Source organism: Ornithodoros turicata, chromosome 5 (assembly GCF_037126465.1).
Source record: "Ornithodoros turicata isolate Travis chromosome 5, ASM3712646v1, whole genome shotgun sequence".
In the NCBI taxonomy this organism is placed as follows: domain Eukaryota; kingdom Metazoa; phylum Arthropoda; class Arachnida; order Ixodida; family Argasidae; genus Ornithodoros; species Ornithodoros turicata.
In genome coordinates this window covers 68087658-68112520 of record NC_088205.1, presented here as the reverse complement: position 1 = coordinate 68112520, position 24863 = coordinate 68087658, and the positions used below count along the sequence as shown (strand labels likewise).

The following is a 24863-nucleotide window of genomic DNA, read 5'->3' as shown; positions in this document are numbered from 1 at the left end:
AGAAATTCGATATCAGCGGCAGTTCGATATAATCATATAACTGGAAGTCCCATAGAAACAGTAACAGTAGCCTCGAAAGTGCATGGAAAGACCGCTGTAGCCTTCAAGAAATAGTTAAAACGATTTTTAAAGGTAAAAAGGGAGAAAACTCTTAGTGATCGGCAGCCTTTAAAGGTCCAAGAGAAAAAACTGACAGATACGATGCAAGTTACTATGGCACCAAGTCAACGACAGTGATAGAGCTGTTTATTTGAGCTTGCCTTTCGCAACATACATGATTCGCCCTGTCGATTGTAGTCCGCAGTAAGACCACCTTTGTTCGTACACCTCCTATAGCGCGGCCCATAACACCGGCTCTTCACATACACATGCAATAACGTCCACACTGCTGCTGCTGCGGGCGACGAGCGGCGCAACGCCTCACGCGCCATGACATGTTAACCAGCAAACGCCGCTGCCACTTTTTCTCCGAGGCACGTGACGCCAACGTCACAGCCAACGTGACCCTCCGAAACGACCTATCCGCATCGTGCGCATTTTCCTCGTTTCTTCGCTTCATCTCACGCCACGGGAGAGAAAGGTTTTCGGCGATGCGACGTATAGGACGGGATCTTCACAAAATTGAGCCCTTAACAGCTGTCGCTGTAAAAGAAAAAAACGTGAGCTATGTTTGCCGTACAAGCTGACTCTACGCAGTAAGCACAGTCTGCTGGAAGCACAATTCGAATAATCCGGTTCGAAACGCATGCATTTCGGCCCGGACTGCGTAAAACTTCGAACAAAGCGGTTTCCTTATAATGAGTGTTTGCTAACGTTTACAGAACACGACCACTGCCTCTCGGAACCATGCAAGAATAATGGCACCTGCGAGAGTTCTCGTCATGATTTTACCTGCTCGTGTCCACCCGAATTTTATGGCAAGGTCTGTGATCTGGAAAAGACAGCGTGCTCTAACGATATCTGTCTTAATGGCGGTAGCTGCAAGGTTACAGGTAAGTCACGGATTTCGAAACGGGCCTATGATGTACGCGACACTGAAATTGGTTTCAGGTGAACGATTCCAATGCGTTTGTACACCTGATTACGAAGGAGAGCGATGTGAGATGCCTAGGGATTTGTGTCTGGACACCGTATGCCTCCACGGTGGAGAATGCGTGATCGAGGTAAGCTGATGCGTTGCAGCATTGAATTGTATATGTGCTAGACATGAAAGGCCAAAGCGGCAATAAATAAATTATTAACGAATTAATTAATTAATTATTATCAACTTAGAGTATCACTGGTTGACATATATGCCTTTGCGAGGAGCAATTTTTAATTTGTTCTCAGCCGGGGGGAGCTAAAGCTCAAAACATTGGAGCATTAAGAGCGCTCCTTACATGAACGACAAAAATGGATGGATCGATATATGACTTAAGATTTACTGTACTCCTTTCGATTAATTAGGCAATGGTTGATCTTTCTCCGTGTGGCTACCAGATGCAGACATGTGTAGGCTTGAAGTGTGTTTCCTGTGAGAGGGTTAGTGTAGGTACAAGTGAAATTGCTCATGAAAGACTTTTCTTGTTTAAAGAAATGTTACCTCTAATGGCTAAAGTTCATTCAAGCAAACGTGTAAAGCCTGCAAATACCTGCCTCATGAGAGAGAATACCAGAATACCCAGAGGACCTTCGTGATCTCTATGAATAAAAGGGATGGGGCAGTTGGTATCTGGTACACATAGTGAAGCGTAAGCAGCCAAAGACCGGACGGCAGACAGCAACTGGTAGTCCAGTGGTAGTGCAACACAGCTGGTAGTGCAGTGCTACTTCTGCACCACTTCAGGTGTATTCCTCGTGCAGAATTCAAAGCAAACTGACAGTCAACTTTTTTAACTACGATGACCACTGTGCAGTATCACACCCTGGTGAAACATATTACAATCCGAAGTGACGTCATATTTCATTTCGTTTTGAATTTCATGCTCAACAACATGCATTTCAGGATGAAAGGGCAAGCTGTCAGTGTGTCCCTGGCTACGTTGGCGACGTGTGCCAACACAGGATGGACGTCATGTAGCAGAGCGTCGTACTTCAAGACGATGACCGTGATGTATCGGAGCTCGTGATGTACCAGAGCTCGTGAGCGATGAGTCCCTGGCAAATCGATGGCCGCTGTCGTAATCTCAGTGCATTTCTGCATGGGGGGGGGGGGGGGGGGGATATGTTTAACAGAGTGAAAGAAAAAGGAAATGTCAGCCAGGCTATTGCCAGCTTGCTATTCCAAAAAAGAAACTGAAAAATAAACGAAAAAGAAACTGAAAATAAACAAAACTGGTGGTTCTCACGGTTCTCTGTGGTCCCTATTGTTTATCAGGCTTCTCCTACCTTCTCGTATATTTCTCATTTCGACCACAGGAGCTAGTCTAATAACAATGAATAGCGCAGAACAGAAGCAAAACTTTTCAAATTTTTATAAACTTCTCTGGAATTTGTCAAGAGACATGGTCTCGAACTGTGGCATGAAGGGCCACATATTTCCTGTTCGACTGCAGCATTAAAGCAGCGGTGCACGTATTCTGTGTGTTGACGCCTTCACGGTAAGAAAGCATAAACTGTGCAAATTTCAGTGGTCCTTTGCAGCTGCGTGCATGTAGGTGGCACGGTGTGCCGCGACTTGTCCCAGAAACATTCTTTGTCGAAGAAACTGTTCTAGCGTGCATTCATTAAGAGGAGCTGTTTCTTTGCAGTACTGGTGTTGGACCGCTTGTAAAACAAAAGGATCGTACATACAATAATTAGTTACATGCACGAATTAAAAACGCTGCAACGTATACCTGTGGAATAGGTTTGCTTTGTGTCTTCCCCTACACACGTACCGGTGTGCCACAATTACACCCAACCCAACCTAACAATAACTCCTGACTAGAGTTCGGAATCCCGAGGCCTTTTCGCAATTCCGGGATTTCGGGATCTTGAAATCTAAATCCCGGGATCCCGGGACGGGATCAGGATTTTTGGCAAGGAAGTTTATAATGGTATGCCCCGTAGGGCATATAAAGGACTGTCACAGTCCAGTAAAAGACTGTCGACAGTCTTATAAAGGACTGACGTCAGTGCAATTGGCCTAATATTGTCGAGAGAGAGGCCCCTGGAGGGCACTTTCTGAACGACGACGATTCGAGACCGCCTCCAGCCCTGGGGGATCCATGCGTGCTCCAAGGACGAATTCACAATATTCAACAATACAGAGCGATGGTTCGCCCAAAGGTGCTTAACCACCGCTGCACTACCCCGTCAGGGCCGGGAGCACTGTTAGGAAGAGCCCTCACAGCACATTCCAGCTCCGCGGGGGAGACAGCATGAAACCCAGAGGATGGAGCTGGAAGGGCAGGTAATACTACGGCTACCGCATTCGAGAACCGCTGAGCAAGCCCCCTCGCGACTCCTTCGAGGCGCGAGCTAGAGTCGGCATCGGAAAGGACGGTTAGAGCGGGGGGAGCAGTGGAGAAGGATCTGCGGATAAAAGCAATGTGACTGTGTAGCGCTTTCCTGCAGTTCGGAGCTGAGAGGAATGAGTTGCGACCCGAATAAAAGTCACGCTTGGCGGCAGCAATTGTGCGTTTATAAAGAGCCTTGAGACGCTGGAAATGTGTCCAGTTCGCGTAGCATGTTTGGAATACAGTACAGGGAGAACAAGTAGGTGACGATGTTTATTGGATGGTGCTTGGGAGAAGAATGAAAAAGCGTGAGCAATCGCGTGGGCGTGCAGGCGCTGAGTCGTCGTCTTCAACATAGTATTCAACAGCCTGCCACCCACAGATGAGAACGACGTAGTGTTTCAAGATTTCGACTATTTTTCTTGTGACTCGAGCTTGTAGAGGTGCTGGACGGGTCTCCTGAGTATCGTTCTACCAGGAGTCCTAATCAGACATACCCTAACTCGTCCATCTGAACCTGTGAAAACTTTCTCAACGAGGGCCATTTTCCATTGAAGCCTGGGACAGTTGGGCTCTTTGACGAGAACTAAATCTCCGGTTCGAACGTCGCAGTCGTTTGTCCCTTTGGAGTGGTATGCAGAACGTAGTTCCGAGAGGTATTCTTGCTGCCACCTATTCCATACTGCATTGAGGTAGTGCAGCTGTCTTTTCCATGTCTCCCTTATCTTCGTGGACGATGAGTCATGGATTGTGTTCCGCGATGTGGTGGATTCCGTCGATGGTGGTGCGAGTAGACGTCTTCCCATTATCATGGTTGCTGGAGTGAGTGGTGTCGGCTCGGAGTTTTCGTTGTAAACAAAGGTTATAGGTCTTGAGTTCATCATCGCCTCCACCTCAGCCAGCAGAGTTTGCATTTCGATGAAGTCTACGACGTTCCTGGACAGGGTTTTCCTCAATGCTGATTTTACGGATCTTATCAGTCTTTCATAAAAGCCACCCCACCATGGTGCGCGCTCCGGTATGAATTTCCAGCGGATTCCGTTACGTGAAGAATAGTCCTGCACCAGTGGGTCCGTTAAGATCCTCTGTATGTCCCGAATTTCTCTTGCGACCTTTTTGAACGTCAAGGCATTGTCCGAGTAGATGGTTTGGCAGATTCCCCTACGAGCTGTAAATCTTCGGAAGGCTTGCAAGAACTTGATCGCCGACATGTCCTCGCACAGCTCTAGGTGCACAGCCCTTGTGACGGCACAAGTGAAGAGGACAATGTAGCCCTTGTGGTAGTTCCTCCTTCGCTTCAACATTACTGGTCCCGCAAAATCGATGCCGGTGACCTCGAAGGGATGACTCATCGTCACTCTGTCAGGTGGAAGTTGGCCATCAGGTTGTGTCAGATGCCTTGCGTCGTTTCTTCTGCATGTCACGCAACCTCGTAGTATTCGCTTGACTTGTTGGCGTGCTCGGAGTATCCAGAACCTTTCGCGTATCTGCACTAAAGTGTCACGCACTCCGCAGTGGAAAACTTGTCGATGGGACTGTAAAATTAAAAGGCGAGCATAATGCGAGTGAGTTGGCAGTATGATTGGATGACATTCCGAAAATGTTTGACGACTACCACCCATTCGTCCTCCAAGCCTGAGGATGCCGTCGTCGTCAATAAATGGCCTTAGATCTTTCAACTTCGATGTTCGCTTAAGTGCATTGTTGCTTCCGAGTGCGCTGATTTCGTCCGCGAATGCAGATTCTTGTTCTTGCCTTACCCAGTAGCGTTCGGCCTGTTGAATCTCACTAGCGCTTAAGGGACCGTTGATCCGACCTATTCCTCTGGAGTTCTTGGTGAATCGAATTATCCACGCTGTTACACGATGGAGGTTATTGACATTGCTGAATCGTCCCAGATCCATCACTGGATCCGAGCACGATGGTGCGATGGTTTGGAGCACAACCTGCTCTTTATGAACGTGAGTGCGTGTCATCTCATTGACTTCAGGAGATGGCCATTTGTCATCAGATTGCGCCAGCCATGATGGTCCTTTCCACCACAGCTTGGACTGAAGCAATTTCTTGGGACTTGTTCCTCGCGTCAACAAGTCGGCTGGATTTGCTTCTGTTCCCACGTATCTCCATCGATCTTTCTCTACCTTCTGTTGAATTTCTGTGACCCTGTTGCGCACAAACTGCGGCCAGCGGTTTGCGTCCCCTCGTATCCATTGCAAAGCAATCATTGAATCTGTCCAAAAGAAATCTGAGGTGGTGAGCTTGAAATTGTCCCGCAAGTAGCTGGCGAGACGAGCTGACATCAGCGCACCAAGTAGTTCCATACGAGCTAGAGTAACCTCCTTCACTGGTGCTATTCTTGATCTTGCTGCGATCAGTTGTGTTTTGTATCCGTCCGCGCAGCCGCCGAGACGTAGATAAACAACGGTACCGTACGCGCCGGGGCTAGCATCAGAGAAAAAGTGTAGCTGTGGCTGGATCTCAGTGCTCATGTCCGGTAAGTAACAACGTGGTATTTCAATGTCTTTGAGATCCTGGAGCTCGTTGTGCCAAGCGCCCCATTTACGAGCGATATCATCTGGTAGCGGAGCATCCCACTCCAACCCGTGCTTCCAGATTTCCTGTAGGAGCATCTTTCCGGTGACGGTGTACGGAAGGATGAAGCCCAATGGGTCATATATTTGTGCCACAGAGCGCAGCACCTGTCGTTTCGTGGTCATGCCGTTGTACTCTCCTGATGTGCGGTGGAAGTCAAGTGGTAGAGACAGCGTATCCTGCTCCTGGTTCCAAGGAATGCCAAGTACTTTCGTTGTGTTTCCAATCAAAACAGCATCCGGTTCTGACTTAAACTTCTCGCGCATCGCATAACTGTTCGAACCCCATTTTTGGAGCTTCATGGAAGCCTTTCCAAACAGCTGTAAGGTTTCGGTGTACATCTCCTCTGCCTCCTCCTCGTTCGCCGCACCAAAAATGACGTCGTCCACGTAAATGGAATTTTCAAGTATCCTTGCTAGTCTCGGATGCTCACTGGCGTGCCGCTGGATATGGTGCTGTAACGTGGCTGCCAGGAGGAACGTGCTAGGGGCCGTGCCGAAAGTCACCCTAGTCATGCGCCACGTTTCAACGTTAGGCAGTAGCTGGCCGTCTACCGGCGTGGTGCTGTACCACAGCAACCTAAGCGCGTCTCTGTCATCCTCGTGAATACTATGTTGAAGACGACGACTCAGCGCCTGCACGCCCACGCGATTGCTCACGCTTTTTCATTCTTCTCCCAAGCACCATCCAATAAACATCGTCACCTACTTGTTCTCCCTGTACTGTATTCCAAAGTGGTGCCGTGACCAGGATCCAGAACGCAACAAGTACTGACCGGGAAGACTACAGGGAGCTTGAGCGATGGACCGAACTCAGCTGAACAAAAAGCGCAAGATTCTGCGGAACCAGGTGACGACGATCCAGAACGATCTTGACCGACGAACGGCGGGTGAAGAACCTCAGGACATTACCGAATTGGCAGCACGCATCGACAGGCTACAAAGCCTCAACGCCTCTCTCAAAGAAGTCGATAGTCAGATCGAACCTCTTCTTACTGAAGATGAGTTTGACCAGGAGTTCACGAAGCAGCTGGATTATCAAAACAGATTGGAAATGACCCTCTTCATGGCAAAGGCACACGTCGACGCCCGTAGACGTGCTGTGACCACCTCTGATATCCCTGCTATCGCACATCCACAGGGAGATGCCTCCCCTGCGCGGGTACACACCATTCAAGCACCACAAACGCAAGCCGCTGTTCGCCTTCCCAAACTAGAAATGCTGAAGTTCGACGGCAAACGATGTCACTGGCAGCAATTTTGGAGTCAATTCAATGTGACTATCCACACCAATGCCTCACTCCCTGAGAGTAGCAAGATGCAGTACCTAATGGCTGCACTACAAGGGGAAGCTGCGAACGCCGTGGAAGGTCTACAGTTGACTCCTGGCACTTACGAATCTGCCGTCGAGATTCTCCGCAATCGTTTCGGCAACGATAATCTACTAATTCAAGAACACCTCAAAAGCCTGGCGGATATCGAACCCGTACGTTCGAGCCGACATCTCTACGACTTGCGGAGGCTATATGACACAGTCCAGGCTCACATTCGAGGACTGAACTGCCTTGGCACTACTACAGAGTCTTACTGCTCTATGCTGTACCCGATCTTGCTGAGATCTCTTCCGATGGATATGGCATTGCAATTTAACCGTGTACTTACCGAGAAAACGGTATCAACCGCTTCGACATCAACCGCTTTGACATCAGCCTCTACAGGCACATCGTTTCACAACAACGCGTTGAAGTCATTACTGACCTTCCTAGGAAACGAAGTAAGGCACCGCGAAGAAATCACCCAGCGTACCTTTCAATCTCCTCCCGAACATGACCCCACAAAGACGCCGCACTTTCGCAAATTTAAACCGGCGAATGGTCGTCCAGTGGTCACATTGCAAAACATGGTCAAGGCAGGCAAGGGAAATGAACGCTGCCTCTTTTGCAACATGACAAGCCATGCGATAGCAGATTGTACAAGCACAAAGTCTCTTGCCGAAAAGAAACACGTATTAGCAGAGCAACGCCGATGCTTCAGATGCTGCAAGCCGAATCACGCTGCAAGACATTGTAGAACCCGCCCAAAATGCCACAAATGTGCCGGTCACCACGCAACGACGATGTGCGACCCAGAATATAAGCCTCGGCCATCTGCCCCTGCTCCCGGAACGTCCGCGGCAGTCACTCTGAAGACCACAGTCAATCGCTCCCCCCAACGCATTCTACTTCAGACCGCCACAGCCTGGGCACACGCAACTAAGGAGGAAGTCTTCACGCGCCTAATCTTCGACGGCGGCAGTCAACGCACGTTCATCACTCGTCACTTGTCGAAAGCACTCGGATGTCAGATCGTTCGCACAGAGCACATCTCCATTGGGGCATTCGGAGTTCAACACAATCGTCCAGAAGTACTGGAAGCCGTTGAGCTCAATTTAAGGACTATGCATGGAAGAGGTGAACATCAAAAGATAACAGCCCTGGTGGTGGAACAGATATGCTCTCAAGTCTTGGACGTTCCACCTGATGTCATCAAAGAGCACATGCAGCAGTACAAGCTGGCAATAGCCGACTGTCGCGACGGTGCCCTACGTCAACAAATAGAGATTCTGATTGGTGCGGACCACTACTGGGAATTTGTTACCGGGCGCACTCTTCCGGTGTATCAAGGTGTACAAGCCGTCGAAACGACACTTGGCTGGACGCTGCAAGGACCATGCTCTCTACCAAACGTGGTGCGCACAGCAAGCTGTCACACGGTGACTGTGTTGCACGCAAGCCAACATCGCGAAGCGGTGAACGACATGATGGAGCGAATTTGGAACTTGGACAGCATCGGCATACGTTGCGATGAGACAGACGCAGCACAGCATCACTTTGTCCTCGATAACTTCAAGACGTCCATTCAGTTGAAGAACGACAGGTATTCAGTTGCCTTGCCGTGGAAACCAGTTGTGTCAATGCTAGACAACAAGCACATTGCGGAGAAACGTCTTTCACAAGTCACGAGGCGTCTAACCAAGTCACAGGGGTTAATGGCGAGATACGACGCAGCCATACGTGAATATCTTGTCTCTGGAGTGGCAGAAAAGGTTACCCAGGAAATGGATCAGGCCCAAAATGCAGCACACATATACTACATGCCGCATCACGCAGTCATCAGGGAGGATCGAATAACTACAAAGATGAGGATCGTCTTCGACGCATCCTCTCATGAAGCTGGCACCAGCTCGCTCAATGATAATCTGAACGCGGGCCCCAACCTAAATCCGGATATCATGCCACTACTTATGAACTTCCGCCTTTATCCAGTAGCCTTGGTATCGGATGTACAGAAGGCATTCCTACAGATCGCCATACACGAGGATGACAGAGACGCGCTTAGGTTGCTGTGGTACAGCACCACGCCGGTAGACGGCCAGCTACTGTCTAACGTTGAAACGTGGCGCATGACTAGGGTGACTTTCGGCACGGCCCCTAGCACGTTCCTCCTGGCAGCCACGTTACAGCACCATATCCAGCGGCACGCCAGTGAGCATCCGAGACTAGCAAGGATACTTGAAAATTCCATTTACGTGGACGACGTCATTTTTGGTGCGGCGAACGAGGAGGAGGCAGAGGAGATGTACACCGAAACCTTACAGCTGTTTGGAAAGGCTTCCATGAAGCTCCAAAAATGGGGTTCGAACAGTTATGCGATGCGCGAGAAGTTTAAGTCAGAACCGGATGCTGTTTTGATTGGAAACAATTCCAATTGTTTCCAATTCCATGTTTCAATTGGAAACGATTCCAGTACTTCTGGACGATTGTGTTGAACTCCGAATGCCCCAATGGAGATGTGCTCTGTGCGAACGATCTGACATCCGAGTGCTTTCGACAAGTGACGAGTGATGAACGTGCGTTGACTGCCGCCGTCGAAGATTAGGCGCGTGAAGACTTCCTCCTTAGTTGCGTGTGCCCAGGCTGTGGCGGTCTGAAGTAGAATGCGTTGGGGGGAGCGATTGACTGTGGTCTTCAGAGTGACTGCCGCGGACGTTCCGGGAGCAGGGGCAGATGGCCGAGGCTTATATTCTGGGTCGCACATCGTCGTTGCGTGGTGACCGGCACATTTGTGGCATTTTGGGCGGGTTCTACAATGTCTTGCAGCGTGATTCGGCTTGCAGCATCTGAAGCATCGGCGTTGCTCTGCTAATACGTGTTTCTTTTCGGCAAGAGACTTTGTGCTTGTACAATCTGCTATCGCATGGCTTGTCATGTTGCAAAAGAGGCAGCGTTCATTTCCCTTGCCTGCCTTGACCATGTTTTGCAATGTGACCACTGGACGACCATTCGCCGGTTTAAATTTGCGAAAGTGCGGCGTCTTTGTGGGGTCATGTTCGGGAGGAGATTGAAAGGTACGCTGGGTGATTTCTTCGCGGTGCCTTACTTCGTTTCCTAGGAAGGTCAGTAATGACTTCAACGCGTTGTTGTGAAACGATGTGCCTGTAGAGGCTGATGTCAAAGCGGTTGATGTCGAAGCGGTTGATACCGTTTTCTCGGTAAGTACACGGTTAAATTGCAATGCCATATCCATCGGAAGAGATCTCAGCAAGATCGGGTACAGCATAGAGCAGTAAGACTCTGTAGTAGTGCCAAGGCAGTTCAGTCCTCGAATGTGAGCCTGGACTGTGTCATATAGCCTCCGCAAGTCGTAGAGATGTCGGCTCGAACGTACGGGTTCGATATCCGCCAGGCTTTTGAGGTGTTCTTGAATTAGTAGATTATCGTTGCCGAAACGATTGCGGAGAATCTCGACGGCAGATTCGTAAGTGCCAGGAGTCAACTGTAGACCTTCCACGGCGTTCGCAGCTTCCCCTTGTAGTGCAGCCATTAGGTACTGCATCTTGCTACTCTCAGGGAGTGAGGCATTGGTGTGGATAGTCACATTGAATTGACTCCAAAATTGCTGCCAGTGACATCGTTTGCCGTCGAACTTCAGCATTTCTAGTTTGGGAAGGCGAACAGCGGCTTGCGTTTGTGGTGCTTGAATGGTGTGTACCCGCGCAGGGGAGGCATCTCCCTGTGGATGTGCGATAGCAGGGATATCAGAGGTGGTCACAGCACGTCTACGGGCGTCGACGTGTGCCTTTGCCATGAAGAGGGTCATTTCCAATCTGTTTTGATAATCCAGCTGCTTCGTGAACTCCTGGTCAAACTCATCTTCAGTAAGAAGAGGTTCGATCTGACTATCGACTTCTTTGAGAGAGGCGTTGAGGCTTTGTAGCCTGTCGATGCGTGCTGCCAATTCGGTAATGTCCTGAGGTTCTTCACCCGCCGTTCGTCGGTCAAGATCGTTCTGGATCGTCGTCACCTGGTTCCGCAGAATCTTGCCGTTTTTGTTCAGCTGAGTTCGGTCCATCGCTCAAGCTCCCTGTAGTCTTCCCGGTCAGTACTTGTTGCGTTCTGGATCCTGGTCACGGCACCACTTTGGAATACAGTACAGGGAGAACAAGTAGGTGACGATGTTTATTGGATGGTGCTTGGGAGAAGAATGAAAAAGCGTGAGCAATCGCGTGGGCGTGCAGGCGCTGAGTCGTCGTCTTCAACATAGTATTCAACAGCATGTGTTAGCAAGCACTTGTTTCCAGGCTGCCTTGCGGCGTCTGAAGGCTCTCGTGCAATCACCGGTCCACCAAGGAGCACACCTGGAGGAGGTACGTTTCTCCACCCTAAAAGTAGACTGCTGCAGAGATTGAGAGAGAGAGGAAAGAGACGAGATTGCCTTGTCCAGAGGAGGGAGATCGTCGCTTCCAGCCAGCAATGAAGCAAGTTTCTTCTCTTGCAGAGAGCGGTTACAGTGGGACCGCACAGAGACAGTGCGGAGGACAGGAGACAGGAGCTCGAAATAAATGGGTAGGTGATTGCTGTTGGTGGACGAATCGATGGCTCTCCACGAAGACAGCTTGATCCGGGGAGAGCACAAGGTCAAGTCGATCGCAGAGCGCGCAGTCCCTCGGAGAAACGTAGACGATCCATCATTAGCCACAGAAAGGTTTCGCTAGCAAATCCAAGCCCACAAGTCCTGGCCTCGCGAGTCGGTCTTATGGCCCCACTGGACATGGTGGGAGTTGAAATCCCCGGCTACTAAAACATCACCAGAAGCCTTGGCCACGGCAGCATCCACGGGCCCGGCGGAGAGAAAGCCACCAGGACAATAGACGTTGATGATAAAGATATTCAGGGACGGCGAGGCAAGGCGAACGCCGAGCACTTCGCAGCCCAGAGATGATTGCTCATAGAAAACAGAGGAAGAGTGAATGAGGGATGTGGAAACAAGTGTCAGCAGGCCACCACCGCAGCCAGCTGGTCGGTCTAAGCGGTACGCATGAAAACCGGGAAGAGAAAATGACCGAAAAGCAGAAAGCCAAGACTCTGGAGAACAAGAGGAAACTAGTGTGTTAAAGGGACCGAAAAGTGAATATAAACCTATCGAAACTTTATGTTCAGCGAAAAGCTTGAACCTTCAAAAGATCAAATATCAAAGAACTCCGCTGAAATCGCTGTGGTTTTTCTGTAATCGAATTTTCCATAATTGCATGTCCAGGGACCTAGTAGGAAACCGAGCAGTCTGTCAACAATTGCATGACCCCGCGCCATCTGTCGAGGACGCATGTAATACGCGCACTTCCGGGCGCTTATCCGGCGAAAACGAAAATGGCAGTGGGGCGATTCCACGCGAAATCATCCAGCGGACCTGCTCGGCCCTCACAAAACTATCGCGAATTTTTACGAAAATTTTTTTAGCAGTCCCCAATAGTGCAAAACGACACACCACGAAACATTTCTTCCCAAATATCAATGTGGCGGGTGCTACACACGAGCAAAGTTCGCAGCACTGGCGAAAACCGTGCCTGGCGTGAACGGCAGCTGCGGCTCATAGAAAGCACCTACACTGTAAACTGAAAAACACCCTTATGGGTGTAAATGGCTTGTCCTATAACTGACACCACTTTTTACACCATATGGTCTTAGAACACCCTTTTCAGAGGGTGTATTCTGTGTAAGACACCCTTTGAAAGGGTGCTTTTCCTTGAAAATGCTTTCTTTTGCACCCTTTAAACACCCTTCTAGGAGGGTGTAAAGTTGTTAAACACCCTCCTAAAAGGGTGTTTAAAGGGTGCAAAAGAAGGCATTTTCAAGGAAAAGCACCCTTTCAAAGGGTGTCTTACACAAAATACACCCTCTGAAAAGGGTGTTCTAAGACCATATGGTGTAAAAAGAGGTGTCAGTTATAGGACAAACCATTTACACCCATAAGGGTGTTTTTCAGTTTACAGTGTAGAACTGTGCGGTTTTCTTTTGCGTATAGAGGAAACCATGCTTTACACGGCGCTCAAATCCAGGTTGTCGTGCTGTAATCGGTGCTGGTATACAAAGGCCGGAAGTTTCGCAATTTTCCTCCTACTTCGCGATTTTTTTGTGGAAAATCAAACCATTAAATTTTAATGAATATTTTTTCCTGTCAAGGCCCTAAGGAATACTTCAACAGGAAAAATCGCCAGACACGTAACTTTCATAGTCATTGCAGGAAAAAAAGAGGAAGTGTGCGATTTTTCAAAAATTCGCTACAATCGAGCGTAAAACACGCAATGAAGAGGTCGGAAGAGACGCCTGAAACCAAAACAGTTTTATAGAACGAGCCTTCCTCTACAACATATTAAAAAATCTCGAGGGTGTTTTTTCGTATACAGGAGAAAATAATTTTTTTGTAGTAGAGGGTATTACGACCACAGTGACCCACGTTGCATGTGTCCAGTGGGGTGCTATACTTGTTTCTTGGGCTCCTGTTTTAATTCTTTTGATTTTCACTTTTTCTCTGGTCTGGTTGGGTTTTAATGAGCAAGCAATATGCTGTGGTACAGACTTCTGCAAGGTTACCATAGCCTTTGCTTCTGTAGCATAACACGCGTATTGCAATCCTGGGTGGTTAAGTTTATGGCATTGTTTCCGGTGTGCACGGTGCCGGCAACGGAGATTGGGGATTAGCGGTGATGGGCAGGTCTAAGTAATACTTTTTGTCGTGTGAGCTAAAGCCCTGCGGGGATGAGCTTTTTCACATCCGCAGCCTATCCGAAAAATCCGCGTCTCCCACGGCACGCAGCAATAGTTCAGTTTCTATGCTCGATATATCAGGCCAATTTTCCAGGAAATAAACGTTCCCGTCAGCACAAAGCAGAAAAAAAAAAGAAACAAAAAAAGCTGTCACCAAACTTCATCCACACGGGCGACTTCCTCTCTCTCGTTCCGACAGTGAAAACCCCGGAGCGGCATAGCTTTTTAGCGAGGACAGGTCCTGAGCGTCCATGATGCTACCAAAGGATACACGACAGCAAGTACAGATTTAGCTTCCACGAAAGATTATACGGCACCAAGCACAGCAACACATTTTGCACCAAACGGGATAAGTAGAGTTTATTGCAAGTGAAACGCAAGATCGGCGCCGAACGCGCACCTCGACTCGAGACGCCAGAGCCAGAGATCTCTCTCAGATGCGCGAGCTGCTTTCGTACACCTTGTACTCTATCTTCTGTACCTAGTGTGAAGCAAACTGATGGCGCAATCTCGCGGTTTATCCGAGTCTGACCCGCTCCTGATCCGGCGCCATCCACGTCCGATCCGCAGATCACAACAAGCGTCCATATTTCATCCGAACCCAAAAGTTTCTTGCGGATATCCGCGGGTATACGCTTCCATACACGAGTGGTGCGAGGCTTTATATAGCTGTGAGCCTCACTGGAACCTAGGACAGCATGGACGATGAACCACCACCACGAGATTCCGTCGTTTCCAGTACTGCCATGTAAATGACTTTTTTGCACGTTCGTCTTTTCCTCTAGCGTTATAATTTGTTAGACTTTTCGTGGTTAATATTTTTGCTGAATTGTTCAGCATTCAGTTAAAGGAAACTTTCATCAACTGAACCTGCATCTACGCGCCTATAATATTCATACTGGTGAATTGGAACTCCACAGCGCTCAACTGGAGCCATGTTCCTTTGGTCCGGGTGGCTGTCATATTGAAAACCAACCAGAAAAAAAATCGGAAATACAAATAATTAAAACGGGAGCCCAAGAAACAAATATAGCACCCCGCCGGATACATGCAATGTGGGTCAGTGGCCGTAATACCCTCTACTACAAAAAAATTATTTTCTAGAGTATACAAAAAAACACCCTCGAGATTTTTTAATATGTTGTAGAGGAAGGCTCATTCTATAAAACTGCATTGGTTTCAGGCGTCTCTTCCGACCTCTTCATTGCGTGTTTTACGCTCGATTGTAGCGAATTTTGGAAAAATCGCATACTTCCTCTTTTTTTCCTGCAATGACTAGAACAATTACGTGTCTTGCGATTTTTCCTGTTGAAGTATTTCACGAGACCTTGTCAGGGAAAAATATTCATTAAAATTTAATGGTTTGATTTTCCACAAAAAAATCGCGAAGTAGGAGGAAAATTGCGAAACTTCCGGCCTTTGTATACCAGCACCGATTACAGCACGACAACCTGGATTTGAGCGCCGTGTAAAGCATGGTTTCCTCTATACGCAAAAGAAAACCGCACAGTTCTAGGTGCTTTCTATAAGCCGCAGCTGCCGTTCACGCCAGGCACGGTTTTCGCCAGTGCTGCGAACTTTGCTCGTGTGTAGCACCCGCCACATTGATATTTGGGAAGAAATGTTTCGTGGTGTGTCGTTTTGCACTATTAGGGACTGCTAAAAAAATTTTCGTAAAAATTCGCGATAGTTTTGTGAGGGCCGAGCGGGTCCGCTGGATGATTTCGCGTGGAATCGCCCAGTGGGCATTTGTGACCACTTTCGACGTCGAGAATGTCGAGCCTCTTGGACATGAGTGCGCTGGAATTCCGCATTCGAGAACTGTCGCTCACACAGAACTGTTGTTCGTGCGTTAGCGTGCTGGAAAGTGTGTTCTTCGCAGCAGAAGATTCCTCGTCCAGAGATTAATCGGAGTCACATTCGTACTCAGCAGTAGCTCACCGTGCCGTGAACATGAACTGCTTTGTGAAATTTCCATGTATCAGAGAAGCACTTGTATAAGCCGGAACAAGCGCTGTTTTTTCGTCGTGCAGGTGTTCATGTGTGAAATGCAAACCGACGGATACTACGGATGGATACTACGGTTTTTGCTGCCGCGGGGTAGAGAATGCGTGTGAAAAGCAGACAGACGATTGCATCAGACCTAACGAATATTTCGAAATACTGTGCCTTGACAGCGAAGTACTGCAGGTGTCTTTTACACACATCCGAGAAACCGAAGAGCATGGCAACATACACGGCAGCGCCGTGTGGTCTTTACGCGCTACTTGAACGGAAAACCCTTATTTCTTCAGGAACAGCATATTATAATTACTAGTTTGTTCCTGGAGGGTTAAGTAACCTGTGGGCATAGATGTATTTGTAGGTTATACTCATGTCTCAATTGAGTCTCATGTGAGGAGTAAGTAAGATAATTTTCATCAGTGTCATTCACTTGAACTGTGTTCATAACCTTTTAGTATACTTAGTGACCACGTTTCCAAATGTCAACTAATAATTGAACCAAGATTGGGATCTAACACTTAATTAACTCTGTTTTGCTAAACGGAGTAGTACTTGTAACTGATTCATTATCACGTCACCAACTGACATTTGTAAAGGAGGACTTGAGGGCTGACTTCAAGTATTATTAACCCTTGATCTGGTTTCAAAGTTAACCATGCACCATTGGTGTGCATAGTACTCCAAAATGGCTAAATAATTTATTGCATAAGTTCTCTGTTACTGTAATTGAGGTGTACTTTTGTAAAGTACTTTTGACAGCCCGGCAAATTGAAACTGGCTTCAGTGTACACTACAAATGCATCGTAACATTTAATTGAAATATAATATAAGAGCAGAAGCAACATATTGTCACAACTCAAACTATCTTTCTTTTTTATTGTCCAGGGATTTAGGAAACAGAGTAGAACTTCCTGCCCTCTGATGTTTTGACGTACTTGATAGAGTTGTAAAACCTGCAACAAAATAAACAAGAGACGTATAAACAGTTACGTCTTTCCCTTTTGAATTTACCAAGCTAGTTATATTTTACCGTTTGTTCACTTTTGTATTCTCTGTTGGTGAAAAGATTACAGGAACAATAATGCTGCAGATCGAACAATGACCTGTCATCTTGATGAAGACCAGAACATTTCTTCAGGCATGCTAAGTGAGACAAAAGAAATGTACAATGAAGGTTGTACAAAAACAGCAAATCTCCGTCGATTAAAACTTTATATATGTAGATGTTACCACATCGTGTAGTTTCCATCCAAAAGTAGGACTAAGCAAGGTTGTTTGGTAGGCTGTTGGCATGTCGATGTGCTATACCGTTACAGCACTCAATATAGATGAGGGGCAAACACAGTAGACAGCGTGATGGCTCTCAAACTCAAGTGAAGATTTATTCAACAGAACAAGAAACCGAAAGCATGAGTATAGAGAAAGGCAGTACCCATGCAGTGTATGGTGAACCACATTAATCTCTGAGAAGGTAGGATCGGAAGAGCAATAAAGAGAAATGACAGCTGCGTCCGAGATAGGGGAACTCTGCAAATTTAGGACCAATATGATGTGGTAACCTTGCATGGCTCACTGCAGCTATGACACACATTGAACAATTCCAGTAGTGGGACTTCAAAGACAACGGACGTTTGCTGTTTCACTGGGCATTCAAGTGTAGAAGATGCATCTCTAGAAAATTCATAAGCGTTCCTTAGTCATAAAGTCACAACTACATCTCAACAGGAAGTATTCTTGTACCCTTCAAACAAGCTAGTAGTTCTCACCAGTTTCTTCTCCCCTTGTTGACGTCATACGAATGTTCTGCACCTGTCCAAAGACTAAAAAAAATGTCACAAAGTCTGGAACACCTAACAAATCTAGTGCTTCCATCTGTGGACTTTGCATACCTGTTTTCAGCTATTTCTGTCATGTCAGTGCCTGGATCACACACACACACGAAACAGTTTTGCGCCACTTCAACACTGGAAGGCCCCTAAAATTAAATTTGTTGATGTTGACAATGTTGAGTACGGGACAAGTAGGATAACATAAGTTAAATGGAATACGTCGTCGCTATATTATAATTTATACATGTGTGACGCCTGTACATACCTAAGACGTTGTGTTGAACTCGTCACCTCGGTGAAGCAAAATCACTGGTTACTGAACGGCAGTTTCCTTCGGACGTCTTCGCAATTCGCCTTCTACGGCATCTTCTTAGTCATCGGCAGCAAAATGAGCTCAGCAGACACGACACGACTGCTACATCTAATAGCCGACTGTTTCGAACCACATTCGTTTTCGTGCACTCTCCTCTTGAATCTTGTGGTAGAAAACGCCCGCCGCCGATGGTGAACGAACATGATTTTTGCATCCCCGAACACCAAAACTACACCAGGGATGCTTAGGCCTCTCGAATAATTCACACAACAACCACGAACATGTCATCTACCTCTCTTCGCTCGACCAACACGACCACCCACGACGTAAACAATAAACGAGATAACACAGACGGCCTTGCAGATGGCGCGGCGGATCGTAGCTCGTAGCGGCGAAGTAGCTGAATGCTTTATTAACGTAAAAGCTATGGAAGTGAGCCTCATTTTTAAAATGGTGTTTAGCTGTAAGATATTGTGCGTCAGCTTTGTTCTCTACAAAATTAACTCTCACGTGGTAAGGGTTGACCAATCCCAGGGAGCCCTGGACCTGAAACCCAAGTTGCTCTTTTTCGCCGTTCGCTGGCAGCACCGTCCATGTTCCGGCAATCTTCAAAATATTTATACGTAAAAAATATGCGGAATTGAGAAGTAATGCTTTCTGTGTCTTATCAAACAACGATGTTGTGCACGACAGTGGGCAAAAATATGGGGGTTATTTTTCACTTTTCGGTCCCTTTAAGGTCTGGAAGGCCGTTGAGTACAGAGTAGCAGTTCCATTGGAGTATGCGAAGGCTATCCATCAGCGAGTATGGATTCAGCCACGGCGGTGGCAAGGACGTCACTACTCACTTGCTGTTTACGACCTTTCTTATTGCGCTTGCCTTGAGGGGGGCCCGATCCTGAAGCAGCAGGGGAGGCGCCGCGCTTGGGCAAGGAACGTACGGAATCTATGTCGGAATCCATTTCGGAATCCTGGCAGTCACCCGGGGGGCGAGCAAGAATGGGCGTACAACCTAGAGGCGGAGTTGCCTCGGCAGGCACCGAGCCGCCAGGACCACGAGCCACAGAAGCAACCCGCGCCACTGAGGACACAGTGTCCTGGAGGGCAGCAGTTAGAGAAGCTAGCAGGGAGGTGAGAGAGCAAATGTCCTCTTTTAGCTTGCCGACAGCGGACTCCACAGCATCACTAATCATTTTCTCAAGTCTCTCCGGGGCAAGCCCGGAAGCCTGAGTCCTAACGGCAAACGAATCACCACGACCCTTAAGCACAGAAGCAGCTTCGACACGAGAGCAGTGACGTGAATTTATAAGATCCAAGAGAGCTATTTCCTGATCGCGACAGGGACAAGCCGGGAAATCAGCGTTGTGGTCGCCTCCACATAGACAGCACTTCAAAGAGGAATCAGGGGAACAAGCAGATTCGTCATAGGAATCACCGCAGCGCCGGCAGCGCATCTCGGACTTACAGTGCTTAGTGACGTGGCCAAAGCGGTAGCAGCGCTTACACTGCAGCGGTCTACGTCTGAACAAATCCACGCGGAATATCAGCGGCCACGATTTTATCTCCGAAGGACAGTTGTGCCCCGCGAAGGTCACTATGACTGACTCTGTAGCTACACGACCGTCGTTACCGGGTGCGCTACACCGGTAAGCTTCAAGCACCCCGAGGTGGGAGAAGAGGTCAAGGAGCTCATTGGCAGGCAACGAGACATCAACCCCCTTCACCACCCCTTTGACGCACGCTAAGTGATGGGGAATGTAGGACTTGACAGGAAGGCCTCCGAATGTAGAGGTTTGGAGCAAAGACCGAATCACGTTCAGGTTAGAAGACCTACAAACGATGCCGTCTTTTCCGTACTGACGTACCTCATTAATATCCTTAAAATCGGGAGTTACGCCCTCTAGGCACTGAATAAGTATCTTGGGGTTTTAGAGCGTATGGTAGACCCATTCGTAGGCATTAGAACAACAGGAATGGCAGAGAGCCCGTTCTCTAAGAAGTGTTCCAAAGGGAAGGAACCAATGTCGCTGGCTGGCGGGGCGGACCAGTACAGGTCCGCCCCGCCGCTGACCGGCATCTTACGACCGCGGGGAGTCCCGGCCAAACCCCCTTACCTCGACACCGCCGGTTACCAACAAGGTATGGGCAAGTGGCAGACCCAGAGGCCAAGAGCAAAGTCACTTCGTCGCTTTCGCTAACAGACCGTTTCCCGCAGGAGCTATCGGTGAAGCAGCCTTCATAGCACGGAGCGCTTACTTCTTCTTCTTCTTCTTCTTCATCCTCGGGGAAATGGCCGTTATCCACTAAGGGCGATTGGCCAGTACCAGATGAGGGTCATAGGCGTGGATTTTCCTGAACGCTAGCTATATATGAGAGGAGGAGGAGGAGGAGGAGGGAGTTGAGGCTTGTCGGAATAACGATAGGTGTGGGACTCGCGGAGGATAGCCGTGAAGTTAAGCGCAAGAGAAATGGCGAAGATACGTTCGGCAGCTCAAAAGCGCTGGCTAAGAGTCATGAAGGCAGCCACACTAGATGCTACCGTCCAGTTCCACCTCCCAGCATGCGAAGACCCGAACGATAGAAGAGAGCCTAGGCAGAGGGGGGCGCCTTGCATTTTCAGAGGGCGAACCAGATAGTTCTGACGAAGTCGATCGTAGAGGCGACAGTGGAGGAAGTAGTGTTCCACTGTTTCGTCCTGTCCACAGTGTGGGCACAATGGCGAATCGTGGACGCCAGCCCGATGCAGGTAGAAGTTTAGGGGGAGGGCAAGGCACCGGGCGCGCGTTAAGAATACCTCTATGAGGCGCGAGGAGCAGCAGTCGGGCTGCCATGGAGATGACAGGTGGCCGTATCTGGGGGGAAGTGAGTGGCACGCTGAAAGCTCCAAGAATCTCCGGTATCTGGATTTAACGATTTGGGGAAGCGGTGGCAAGGTATCGATGATGGGCCCAGTAAGGGAGATCTTCGCCAGGCTGTCGGCTGCTTCATTGAGCGTGAGGCCCTTGTGTCCGGGGATCCACGTTAGCACGACTTCGGAGATGTGGGACTTCTTCTTATGGCGGCTTCAGAATCGGAACCGCCAACTTCGTCTTCTTCGTCTACAGAGAGGGACTTGTTCTTTGGCAATGCTTACAAGGTGTCCGTGACCGCTAAATGTACTCAATGGGCCAGACATAGCTGATGCTGCAATGGCTGCAAAGGTTTTCCAACTTTAACCATTACAACGCTGTCAAGCTTTAAGCCGAAATCCAGCAGCCTATTACGGATGGCGTCCACGCACTGTTCTGCCGGCATCGCGCACTTAATCCTCACAAGTCCCAAATTCCAAGTGCTGACACCGCTCCTAAACTTCGCATCAGCAGTGTGAACATTGATGTTCAGGTACCTACGATTCTTGGTCGACGTCCACTCGTCTAATGTTAGAGCAAGTGAGCGTGAAAGTTCATTGTGCACTGCCGCGCAGTCTTTTCGGTTCTAGGAAACTTAAGCCCCAGAGTGACCATTCCATCACGAATGTCATCAGACGAAGCGATTCCACGAAACTAACGAAACGACATTGCACACATGGCGGCCATGCGTGCTACCCTGTGTTCAACCGTAGCCTTACCGCTCACGAGGAACGAGTCAAGTGTTTGTGGTGGTGACTGTTTGTACAGTTTCGACGACGACAAAACGACTCCTGTAGCATCCTCTGTCGCAGATCTCACTCGAAAGTTTATGTTATGCAGTAGCAAATGCGTGTGAAGACCTTTCGTTGAGGCGCCGAGAGTCTTTAGCACCTTTCCACATCTCTTACATTTCGCCGACTGCCCGTCCGCTGCACGCAAGTAGTAGTACCACACACTGCTACTGTCAGTGCATTTAGCAAGCACTTCGGAAAAGAGCACGGTGGACATTGTTACGAACCACCTAGGGCACGGACCGTCTTGACACTACGAGCACGGTGGAACGCCTGCCTTTCGCCCTTGAAACGATCGGACGCCACTTAGAGTGTTTCCGCCAGCTCAAGAAAGAGGGAACCCCACGTCAGACTCTAGCAAAAGCAGCAACCCGCAGTAGACTAGCGCGAGCTCTCACGCCGTGCTGGTGCCTTTTCGTAGACGGAAGAGGGGGATGATTTATTTGCGAACAGGGGAAACATATCATGGGCGGAAACCTCGATGGTGAAGGCGATTGACCCGTGTAATTGAATCTCTCTCGTTCGTATCGTCTGCAATTTTAATGTATATTTGGCACCACGAATAATCCCGAAATCCCGGGATTTTTTTATAAAAAATCCCGGGATTTCGGGTCGGAAAAATTGTGCGGGATCCCGGGATCTCGGGATCCGAACACTACTCCTGACCTGACTCCTGGCCATCGGTGGCGTGCGACGGAAACAGACGCGGATATTTCGGCGTTGTAAGAGAAGCGTCGAGCCAAAATATTTGACACGCCGAACTTTCTTCACAGCGTTAGCTGGCGAGACCGACGTTGTCTTGACCAGTAAGGTAACGATATCAATCACACTCTCTCCGTTTTTCGTGTGCTAATTTTCGCCTTTGCCGCTGCTGCTTCCCCGTACTTCCTTGATACCCTGACGCGTGAATCATTGGGAGTCTTTGAGAAAATAAGTGTTCACCAAACGGCTGTCACCAGCATCAAGGTCAAAGCGGGGGAAAGAAAGGTAAAACAAGAGGCGGGAACACTTCCATCTCTCCCCGCACCTTCCTTGCGCTCTTCTTAGCGAAAATAAAGCAGGCGAGGCTAAAGCGTAATTTTTACTATTTTTTTCGTGTATTTCTGTTGCGATACAGTGCGTAGCTTTTGTCGGGTCTGTGGTTATCCGTGGAGGACTTCATATTTCTGTGGAAAAAAAGAAGTGAGATTCGCTTAGCAATTTTCAAAGTTCAAATTGAAAAAATAAATTTCCCTCAGTTCAAACTTGTTCAAAGTCTTCTTAAATGGCGGCAAAAGTTCGCAGAATGTAATTGCCGAAATCGCACAATCCTCTGGCGTGCACGTCGCAGGTTAGAATTTTTTTTTTCTTTTTCACTTTACGTGAAACACCCTGTATAATGTATTTGGATTTTATTTAAATAGCTATTCGCAAACCTCTAACTCGTTATTACCTTGATGGCTCGTCGTCCTACTTGATAGCAGAGAATCCACTTGATGTAATCCCAAAAGTTGATCTCCGGCTGTGTCTTTCGCTCGAAGTACAATGTTGCGTAACTACATTGCCATAGCAAGAAATCGCTCACCCTCGTAACGTTGGATGTTCTGCAGAGAAAGAGTCAACGTCCGCACCTTCTTCGACTGCCACAAGTTATTCGATTAAAGCCGGTGTGATGTCTCTAAAACAGATGGCGAAAAGAAATAAGTAGAGGCCGGTCAGTCCGGGTGCTGATAAGCCACCCCCCCCCCCCCCCCCCCGCAGATAACCGCGCGCAGTTTAGCGATTTGCAGGTATAGAAAGTCACTGTCGTACGGGTTGCCATCTTTCGGCGTGAAAAATACTGGCCATAGGAGAGTGGATGAGAGGAAAGGGAGAGAAGGAAAGATGAGGAGGATAAAAAATGTGGGACAACCGCCATTCCTGTCGCCCCAAACCAAAGAATGTAATGAAGAGTTTCGCGGAACAGGCTCCGGCGCATTCCTTCCTCGGAGTGACACCCTAGCAGCGAATGAGACCATACGGACTTAGACATGTGTCTAGGTAACCCAGTCACCTGTTTGTAAGTCCGTACGGTACCATTCGCTGCTAAGGGTTTTCCTGGGTTTCCCTCAGACGCTTTGAGACCTATGTTGGCACAGTTTCCCTTAGAAGTCGATCGAGGACGCACATTCCTCAGGGCGTCAGTCGTGACGTTGTCCACCTCTGAGGCCGACAACGGCGAGCCCTTTCACCTTCACCACCACCGAACGCGCCGGAGCCTGTTCCGTAAACTTTCGCCCAGCACTGCATGTACTAGTGTTTTGAGAAGGTTGTCGGGAGGGCAGAAACTGGAACGCGGACACGAGTTCAGAGAACGCTGTGGGTACAGAAGAGACCATGGTTGTCGACCCTGTGTCCGCGGCCCAGTCTCCTTCTCTGTTGAGTGCAGAGTTGGATTCTCCGCTCCAGATTTCTTCGAGCTGCTCTAGAATGCTGAAGGAAAAGCCTCTATGAAAGGCCTTGAGCCGCAAATACAGACAAAAGGCTGCCGGCACTTTCAACAGGGTTCCTACAGAACAAGCTAATAAAGAGTATTATTAGACCGTTGATAACATCACCATGAAGCTACCGTGCTTACCGGAACCAGTGGCGTAGCCATGGGGGGCTCGAGCGCCCCCTACCTGCCACGGCCCGACCCACGCAAATCGTGCAAATCCGAGGAGAAAATATTATATTAGGGGGGGGGGGGGGGGACCAGTGTGACGATCGCGAAAGTTCTTTCAGTTCATAGCGTCTATCTAAGCAGCACTCTTGAATGGTTTTCAAAGTATGAGCTTTTCAAAATACTTCCAATCTCGTGACACCACCTCATTGGTCATGACAGCCTATACATCTAATCGTATTGTGAACGTCCAAAACAATTATTTTCGTTCTTTTTTTATCATCCACATTTTGAGGTGTGCATAAGTATGTGTGTGTTGTCCCA

The 24863-nt window shown here is 48.5% G+C and overlaps 1 protein-coding gene and 1 long non-coding RNA gene across 2 annotated transcripts in view; one reads left to right on the top strand and one right to left on the bottom strand.

Annotated features, from left to right (window-relative positions):
* Nucleotides 1-2331, top strand: part of LOC135394640 (sushi, von Willebrand factor type A, EGF and pentraxin domain-containing protein 1-like) — a 48049-nt gene extending 45718 nt beyond the window's left edge. Inside the window, exons 19-21 of the mRNA XM_064625479.1 lie at nt 822-992; nt 1051-1163; nt 1985-2331. Of these exons, the coding sequence (XP_064481549.1) occupies nt 822-992; nt 1051-1163; nt 1985-2059 (359 nt within the window). The 3' untranslated portion in view covers nt 2060-2331. The remainder of the gene's footprint in view (nt 1-821; nt 993-1050; nt 1164-1984) is intronic.
* LOC135394641 (uncharacterized) lies at nt 230-20659 on the bottom strand. The gene is made up of 2 exons (XR_010422953.1): nt 20355-20659; nt 230-642 (listed from the first exon to the last, which is right to left on the bottom strand). It is a non-coding gene; the product is annotated as an uncharacterized LOC135394641 (long non-coding RNA).
* Between the last annotated feature and the right edge of the window lie 4204 nt (nt 20660-24863).